This window comes from Diadema setosum, chromosome 18, assembly GCF_964275005.1.
Source record: "Diadema setosum chromosome 18, eeDiaSeto1, whole genome shotgun sequence".
Classification (NCBI taxonomy): Eukaryota; Metazoa; Echinodermata; class Echinoidea; order Diadematoida; family Diadematidae; genus Diadema; species Diadema setosum.
The window spans coordinates 28,163,683-28,173,932 of NC_092702.1; the positions used below are offsets into that span (position 1 = coordinate 28,163,683).

The 10,250-nt window shown below is 39.8% G+C and overlaps 1 protein-coding gene across 1 annotated transcript in view; it reads left to right on the forward strand.

Annotated features, from left to right (window-relative positions):
* The first annotated feature begins 1,881 nt into the window (after positions 1–1,881).
* The window catches only part of LOC140242173 (protein O-GlcNAcase-like), a 51,347-nt gene continuing 42,978 nt past the window's right edge, over positions 1,882–10,250 (forward strand). Inside the window, exon 1 of the mRNA XM_072321938.1 lies at positions 1,882–2,209. Within this exon, the coding sequence (XP_072178039.1) occupies positions 2,173–2,209 (37 nt within the window). The 5' untranslated portion in view covers positions 1,882–2,172. The remainder of the gene's footprint in view (positions 2,210–10,250) is intronic.

The following is a 10,250-nucleotide window of genomic DNA, read 5'->3' on the forward strand; positions in this document are numbered from 1 at the left end:
TCTGTCAATTTTTTAGGTGTTGTATTAAACAGTAAGCTGAATTGGAATGATCATATTGATTTCCCGTTTTATTGGTATTCTGAATCGACTGAAATATGATTTGCGAAGTTACATTTTGTTCGCTCTTTATAATGCTTATATTTTATCTGTTTTACCTTACTGCAATTCTATATGGGGAAACACGTATTCTTGCCAAACTCAAAAACTTTATATACTACAAAAGAAAGCAATTCGAATTTGTACAAAGTCAGATTATAGAGCATCAGCAACTAAACTTTTTAAATTATTACACACTCTTAAATTGCAAGATTTAAATAAAATGCAGATATGTTCATTTATGCAACGCTTTCATGTTGTTTACAAAATGTGTTTTCTGTGAACTCAGATGTACATAATTATTATACAAGATCGTCAAATCATTTTCATCGATGGCGTTTTTTAACCGACAAATCTAAATATTTGTTCATTTAATATACAGTTTAATAATATTTTCAAAAGACAGTACAAGAAAACATTGATTAGTAAGTATTGATATATACATATATATTTTAAATGGGTATAACTGGTCTTTCTTTTACTTGTATTATGGTGTTTCATTTTTTTAAAGCAATTGTAAAATGATCATTACGCGGGATATGTGCAACATAACAAGCCTATTCTGGCTTTCTACGCGCATACCATTTTCCGATCAACCAAACACACAATGTTAATGAGTTCTGTTTTTTATGTATCTGTGATATCTGTTTTCCCCATATGTTTTTATTCTTTTGTCTTCATCATAATCTTGCCTTGTTTTGTTGACGTTTCCATTGTTTTTAAAGTAACTTTTTGTACAATTTGCTCATATCATTCACGTGTATTTTTATACATTTATATATTGAATCGGAAATAAAGATTGAATTGAATTGAAAAAAATCTCAGAATGACCAAATTAAAGACGCTCGTATGTAACAAACTATTAAAAAAATGTATATAAATGAAAACTTTAAAGTTTCAAATCCATCTCATGTAGTCTCTCATAAGTGTGTCTTTATGAGCGAAAAGTCTCTCCAGAAACGGACCGAAGTACATGTACCCCCGCTCAAGGAAGGTGTTCCTACCGCTCCTGGTTCATCCATTCTAGCGGAGTACAGGTACATCGCATTGTAAGCTTTTTTTTTCCCTTTAAGTCTTTATTGATCAAATCAACAAATCAATCATACAGAATCAAAATATTTACAAGATTAGATAGAGCAGTTTTCACGTGATTACAAGAAATGTTTCCAGATTGTATAGTGGAAACTATGAAAACAACAATCAGAGATACATGTACATGTACAAAAACAAAAATCTGGCCAAGTCAGTCTATCTCCTTGATCCCTATGAAATGATCTCCATTTCCATATTATGTATTGGTACAAATACCTGTATACTTATGAAACAGAAGAACTATGAGAAACGAAACCTCATGGCACCAAGGGTATCATCGCATTGTAAGCTGCTGTATGCTAGTTCAATCCAGTTCTGTGGATGTTCGGCAGTGCGCAAGATTTCTCTCAGCCTACTGTGTAACACAAAATGCCCCTGAACGTGTATCGCAGATTGCACACAACGCACGAGCCGCTCTTCGAATGCATCACGCTATAATGGTGTCTATTTCTACGTGGCTGCGTATCACTGAACAACACACAAAACGGGTTGTGATCTGCATGCTCAGTAAAATTCGTACTGTGTATCTGATACGTACAACCTGTATTGTGTGTATGTACTGAAGCGACGTAGAGTAGGCTCCTGATCCTACAGCCAATTTAAGTAAACAGCGAATTGACTGCATGCTCACGGAATCTCGGACGGTGAAATCGGAAAACATGTCCTGAATGAACGATATCAAGCTACACAAAATATTAGCTGGTCATATGTTAACATCATATTTTCTGAGCTTGCCAAAGCAACCCATGAATTGTAGGTGTAATTAAGTGCTTCAGAGTGAGTAGCACAAGAATTCAACACCATACAGATTCTAGTGAATTTCGCAAGCCATCAAGAATGGACTCCTTGATCTGACAGCGATCGGTTGATGTGGAGGTGTAGAAACGAGACTGAACGTTTGGGTGCAGTTTGTTAACTGTTTTGCAAAACATTTCGTTCATCCAGACGAGACAACAGTGACGAGGTCGGAGTTGTCCTCGGACTATGTTCTCAGCAGACTTTTTATGCGGCGTAGTGGAGGGTAAGTTGAATGAAGTGAGGATCAGGACTAGGACTCGAGCAGCGGCATGCTAACAATGCACAGTATGATAACACTCAATGACTCATTGTCTTGAATTGACTTTACCATGTTTAGATTTAAATCAAGGACTATCCGGGCGGGTGTTGGAACAGTGCAGTGGCCACCTGTCATTGACTCTATAGGGCCTAGGCCTAGTCTAGTAGGGCCTAATAGAAGTTAATGATAATGTGACCAGACCAGTGCTGCAGTGTAGCATCATAAAACTCATATTTTACCTAGCTAACATTACAACTTGCAAGTTACGTGCTTGGTGGGATTAACAGTTACATTGTAGGACCCTAGGTATGTTGGTGGGGACTCCTGGGAAATATGCCCTTGTGGAATGAATCAATGAATAATAGGGTTCTTAATTTAGCTCAACTACTCAAGAAATATGGCTGTTTAACGTTAGAGGGCTCATATTTACACACACGGGTTAGTCTTGGAAATCTGCTCATGAGCAGTGATGAGCTGAGGGGGGCTCCTGCTCATTGATCTTGTCATAAAAGGTACTCTTTCCCCCTCATGAATACCTGGGCTGTGGAGTGCTCATGAGGCCCTCAGCCAGCCTGAGATGCTTGATGCCTCCTCTGCACTTCTCATCCATCGGCCATCTCACATCTGACATAGAATTGTCGCAAGTTCGCTCAGTGATTTTTTTGTTATACACACATGACACACACACACACACATATCCACTCCCCACTGTCCATATGAGAAGAAAACAATTTGTCTTTTCGTTTTGACAAAAGTCAAGTTTTAATCAACCACTAACATTAGAACCAGTGTGCAGGGACCCACCGAACCATGGACGCCAGCTCCCAGTGCCGAGCAGCGGGTTCAATCAGTGCAGGGCTGCTGCACCTATAGATTGGCCTGATCTGACTTGAAATTTTGGGTGCATTTTTCTGCGGCTCTCACCTCTCCATGCACAGATCAGCCCCATAAAGCTGAAGTCTGACATCATTCTACAAATATTCGTAAAGAGAAAAATAAAATCAGAACTAACCTGATCTTGTGCATGTAGACCTATGGGCTCTATTCCAAACTGCTAACATAGAGTAGATGGGTACTCAAATTTGTCAGCAAACTTATCACTTTGTAGGCACAGTATTCATCACATAATCGGGACAGGTTGGGAGTAGCAAACACGGCCCCTTTAAGCGGGGTGCCCAATTTCGCGATGAGCACTCACCATACACTAACGGCATACGACATGTACATGTAGTGCACACACACACACACACACACACACACACATGCATACTGACGTACTGTACATGTACACAAATACACAACCACGCTACCCCTCGGCGCGACCCTCTAGCTCTCCCTGCATTCTCGCAATGATGTAGAGTAATCGCAACCGGGTTCTTCTTCTGTCACCTTTCTTCGAATACAAAATATGTGGATAAAAAGCTAGCACTTTCTTAAACATTCGTAGAATTCTTGGACACGTAGGGCGTTCCGTATACTAGTAAATACATATCCACAACCATGGAAAATGATTACCCAGAACTGATTTGGGAACGTCAATGAAAAGTCCTTCAATCATTCAGTCATCACGGCTTGATTGTTTACATGCCGCGATCACTGCACTGTACATGTGTTGTCAATATGTAGCGATCTAGCTCGCCATATACACATGTACAGAAAAGCAAAGGCGGGCAGCGAGCTGAAATGTACGTGTACTGGATGGACGGAGGTCAAAACACACCAGTCCGAAGCTTGCTTTGTAAGTTCGATGTAAACGACAACTGATAGGGAATCTTTGAAATATTGTTGTGGTATTTTGGTAGATTTTTTGTGTAAAATATCAACAAAATCAAAGATCGCTGGAAGAAAGATTGTCCCGTTTATCAGAGGTCCCCGCCCGATTATCCAGTGAAAATAACATGCATTGGAAATGTTTCTGGGAAGCGTATGTCATTTAAGCGAGGTCCCCGATTATCAGATGCCCGATTATGCGATGAATACTGTATTACGAGTTCGCTTTCTTCATGAATTCCGCCATCCACCAGCCTTTGGGCGCCTTTAGTGCAAGTGTCCTGTGGCATCTGGCGCAGACAGTGCCCAAGCCATGCAAGCTGTATGGATGTCTGATTTTCAGAGCGAGCTTGTGCATGCAGGGGAGGAGATTTCTGTATAAATAGTGTTTTATTACATGGCTTGCGCGCTGCGCTGGATGATACCTAGAAGCGGAAACCTATGATGATACTGTAAGTGAGTGTATCTTACTGCTACTTTCTAGATGATTTTAAATCCTACCAATGATGATCCAAATTCTGCCAACCACTAAGTCATGTCAACAACTCATATACTGTATAAGATGTTAGACTCATTCAGGGGACATCGATTCCACCCCAACCCCCACGCCCATCCCCAGCCCTCTTTGGTTGCTTTGCTGTACTATCGCAGTTTCTCACTTCCAGCCAGTTGAGAAGCTTGTCATCTCTGTTCACATGAAAAGCACCACCAAGATCTCATAAGGAAATTCTAGTCCACAACTAAGTACAGGCGCAGCTCTACAGAGCATCACACATTTAGACCCTATGGACAGTTGACAAAAAGCCCGGCCTTTATTTTGATGTAATGCACGAAAATTGAAATGAGGTACCAAAAGCGACGCCAGCCCAAGACTACAACCAGAAGGTAGTCTTGGGCCGACTGAGGCCCACCTTTAGTTGAACAAATGTAAATGCAAGCAGACCCAAATGGGTGCTCAACCCCCCCACTCAGCTGTACTGTGGAGATAGCTGAGGAAAAAAAAAAAAATTACATGTAAGAGCGCCACTACGACAAAAAAAAAAAAGAAGAAGAAAAGAACATGTGAAAGGAAACTTGACTCGCCACATGCAGCTCAGCAAGGCAGTGTAAATGCACAAAAATGCAGGGCCGAGTACAGTAATCTGTAGGCCGACCCACCACTGTAACAGTAAACTTGAGTTGGTATTTTGTGGATAGGAAAGTGCAGATCAACAGGTAGCAGATACAATGTACTGTACGAGCTGAAATTTTTGCGGTGGTTTTATTTTCGCGAATTTCGCGAATCGCCTTCGAACCGTGAAAATAACAACATGCGAAAATAACAACACGCGATTAACTACGTTCAGTTAGACCCTCGTAACCGCGAAATTAACAACACGCGAAAATGTCCTCCAAGTAGCAAATCGCGAAAATATCTGTACGCGAAAATTTCAGCTCATACAGTATGTTATGTGATGTGAAAGAGCAAGACTTCCTTATACTTGTATACCCACTTACGTATGCCCTACACATTGTACTTGCTAATGTGTGTGGGACTGAGAGTGTGTGCATCTGTGTGTAAGATTGCAACGGTAGTGGGGTATGGAAAAATTAGTGGGGGGGGGGGGACATAAGGAAGTCTCTCCCCCTTTACTATAAAGAATGACACTGCACCCAAACCTTAGTAATAGCATGCTTAGGTTTCTAATAACCATACCCAATTACGACTACTTACATTAACCCAAACACACATTTATTAATTAAGTTTTATCATGAAATAGAATTAGACAATCTGTATGTAGTTTTGGGTGCAAAATGGGTTGGTCATGTGCCGGTCGAAGAGATTCATGATTTATACTTGATATCTAGAGTCATTTTTCTGATATCTGTACAAAGCACAATCACTGCTGGTGACAATAAAATTCTTGCAACAAATACAATCTTTGGATAGACTTCTGCTTTGCTTGTTACAATACACATGTGGACCATATGTAACTGATGTTGCATCAGGAGCATGATTGTTTGATTTGACCAGCTACAATGTGTATTTGCTTCAATCATATCACTGAACTCACCAGCGATAGCATACCAAGGTAGCTTCAGGTAGAGATCTATAATCATTTTAGTCTTTTTCTTCTTTTTTTTAATGACATACAGTATTGACAGTCTTTTCAACTCTGTGAGCTGATGAGGAATTTGCCTCAAGATTTGATGACATGAGGATGTAGTAGCCCAACCAAACTCACTTGGGAACTTCTGTAATTCAGGGTTGGTTGTTTTATCGCAAAAATCACTTCAATGAACAACAAAAGTTGAACTAGCATTGTGCCTTCAACACTAGCCTACTACATTATTAGACCCCCCCCCCCCCCCATATGTAAACCTTGGCGCTCATTCTACGCACAAAACAAAAATATATCAAAAAATACCTTGTATTAATTAATACAAACATTTTGAGTCTTGTAAATACTTAAAATCTTGATTCAGATGCTTCAATTTTTGTGTTCAGTGGTCTGTGATGATGTAAGTACTGTAAAACGAGAAATGTTCGCGTGCATTTTAATTCTGCGCGAATCTTGCAAGCGCCAAGATTCGCGAAATTAAAATGCAGGCGAAAGTTCTTGTCTACACTGTATGCATTGAATGCCAGTGGCAGTTCGCGAAAATTTCATGCCGCAAAAAAGGCCGTCGCTGCCAATTCGCGAAAAATTCATGCCGCGAATATATCATGTTTTACAGTACAGTTAAACTCGCATAAGTCGATCTTCTCGGGACTGAGCAAAACACATCGACTTAGGCGATTTTCGACTTGTGCGTAAGTCGAAAAAAATTGACTTAACAACAGTTACACCACACGTACATTATGTATAAATGTACATGTATGTTGTCTACTCTGGAGCCGAGAGCTGTCAGGGAGGTGTGCCGCAGCACGGGTCGCCCGGCAAGGCCGCGGCTAACTTTGCATGGACAGTGCATTAGTATTGGCACAGGTCCGATTACTTTACACCCTTGTTAAACCTTGGGGAAGTGAATATGAACGATATTTGAGCAGTGATTGATTCCAGTTTACCATACCGTGGCTTGAAATGCGTGTAGAGGTGTAATTCTGATTTACCCGTGCCCGTAACTTTTCCCCTACTTTCCGCTTTGAAAACTCAGCAGCTTCATCCATCCACTGCACAGCGCAGACTGCAAACATACACAGACTACCAGTATACACAGCCCAGTCGCTGTACGCACAACTGTATACAGCCCAGTCGCTGTACGTACGTAGCGCTAGCGCGACAGGGCTGTACCAGCGGACCTCCAAACACGAGAGTTCAACAATCGCATGCGATCGCTTTGAATTTTGATACTTTAGATAATTTTTTTGTCACCTGTCTGGTCGGGCTAGTAAACAAAAACTGGCGTCTCGTGATTTTGACAGTGATTTATTGCACAATGAAATCTTATTCGACTTAGGCACAGTGAATTTAAGGGTTTTTCCGTGAAAGTGTTCTTGGAATTTCATCGACTTAGGCGAGTATTCGACTTACAAAATTCGACTTGTGAGTGAATTAATACACGCACATGTAAGTCAATGGGGAAAAATCGGGACTTTTTAAAATCATCGACTTGCGCGATTATTCGACATATGCGATGTCGACTTAGGCGAGTTTAACTGTATTCAATTCTATATGCTTGCATTTATGCATTAGTTTCAAGTTGCACAAAATGTGTGAAAACTTTCACACCATGAAAATTGTCCACCTTTTTAATAAAGGAATAGCTCTGAAGATTGAAAGGAAAGCAGAAGGACATGTAGAACAGAATCATTTGAATGATGGCAGTATCTCACAACAGCTGCAAAGGTCACATGTTTTTGAGGTTCTTTATGTTGTTGTACATACAGTAATAGATACTAGGCAGTTTATAAGGTTGTGATGCATGTCAGCTAAACTCACCAGTACTGCAAGGATTGTTGTTTCTGTACACTCAAAGTACATGTTCAAACACTGGTAATTTTCAGCAGTCCTATTTTGGCTCATACAGAAATCAATGAGAAGCGCAGTACTAGAGATACAATTAGTCGCAATTTTCAAGGAGCTTCAAAAAAAAAAAAAAAAAATGCTGTCATGCTTGTATCTCCATAATGTACCGCGTTGTGTGCATACAGTATATATTAACAGACAAAAAACATCAACTACAGATACCTGTCAGGATTGTTTTCAGGTGGCTGGAGTTAATTTCGTACAAAAACTACAAGATTCTAAGTACCTTTTGAGAACATAGTCTCTGTTGTTAAAGGGATTTTAAAAAAAAAAAATCTTATTTGCATCCAAAACAAACGCATTCAAGTCATGTTATGCAAGGTGTGCATGCAAAAACACCCTGGCACTAAACAGAAGGTAGAGGACTTCCTGGTATTACAGCTCTATCATGTAAGGAAATAAACCAATGCTATCAAACATAAGTCAGAAAATCAGAAGTCAGGTATCAGCCAAAAGAATTGAGTAGTTAGATGCTTACATTTGATTTTCTCTTTTGTAAATATGTTTGATCTCAACTTTTATGCAACAGGGCCCAAATTGCAGAGCAATTTGTGCCTTTTTCAATTATTTCAAACAGATGTTGTGCTATATGTAGAAATGTTGTTTGTTTACAAACGATGTGCTTGTTCATGCAAACAGACAAGCTATGAGAAGTCAACAAGAATTGTGCAATGCACAGTCTCGGGGTTGGAGAAAAATAGCAGAGGACTCCACAGAAAATTGAAGTTGTATGATATCAGCAAACAGAGGAAACTGAACCTGCAGTAACATGCAAGCTGTATCATCATGCAAGGCAATAGGGAAGTGAATATGGGAACTCTGAATAGTACTCAGCCAATGCTTTTGCTATCATGATTAAATTTTCCTCCAAATTATTACATACACTGTAGATCTGCCTCAGAAACGGCCTTTGCGTCCAGTTACGGGGAAAACATACTTGCACTATGCAATAGCAAGGGAGGTGTACACACTGTGCTCAATGTTTACTGATGCTGTGTGTGGGAATATTGAATGATCAAAGAGCATTCCAAGACCACACTTGACAAGTTAAAAAATAATAATGTTTTGGCACAGGTGAATGGTACCATATCATATCAAAACACTACATACTATAAAGGCATTTTCATCTCAAGTAGCTCTTATGGTGCTTGCAATATATGCAGAAATTATGATAATGAATGCTTGTACTTCCCTGTCTATGAACATTAAATACTAGAAAATCTTTTGAAAAGAAAAAAAAAAAAATAATGTTGATGCACTGAAAGGAGACTACATGTATATGGCTTGGATGCATACGCTCATGACTAGTCAGATGTAGTACACACACGCTGTGACTGTAAATCTGTGCACAGTATGCAAAGTGTAACGAGTGTGCTAACAGTGCATTTCAAGTCGTGGTGTAGACTGCTTGGTACTTTGTAAGGAGGGTCAGTAGTGTCATACTTTGATTCTCCAATTTCCCCCTAGCTGTTACCCCAGACACTAGGCTGCATGTGGTGGAATCTGCAAATGATCAGCAGTCAACTCTGCTCTGAGTCATGCCCAAGACAAGAATATCACGTGTCGAGTGATAGCATATCAACAAGCTTCCGATTCCAGAAGGAACCCGAATATGTTTGTGAATTCTGCAAGTACATCTGTGTGTATGTGTGTGTGCCAGTGTGTATTTGTGTTTGTGAAGTGTGTGTGCTATGTACATGTACATTGTATCAATGTATGTGTATATAATATACATTTACATATTACCGGTACATACCTACATAAACCTTGTAAACTGTATGTCTCCACTTTGCCCATATGGCAGTTTTCAAAGAAACCAGTATGCAGTTTGTCTTTCATAGGTGTGATAGGTTTGATAAATTTGAGTGGAATGTGCAATTTTGTAAGTGTATCTGCAAAAAATTATATTTTAGCTTGGGGTAAAGCTCGCACAGTAACAATCTGTTTTGTTAGAGTGTATTATTTATGTTGTGCTACAGGTTCTATAACATTAACAACAACAACAAAATTAGTTTGTAGAAATTGTAGGCATAGTAGTTATATAGTCCTGTAGGTGATGACATCAACGAGAATGATAATACAATGATATGAGATGATTATTATACCCCCGCCACACGTAGTGTGAAGGGGGTATATAGGAATCACCGTGATGTTGGTCGGGCGGGCGGTGGGTCGGTCGGTCTGTTGCAAAATCTTGCGTCGCAAACTCCTTCTACAATTTTGAA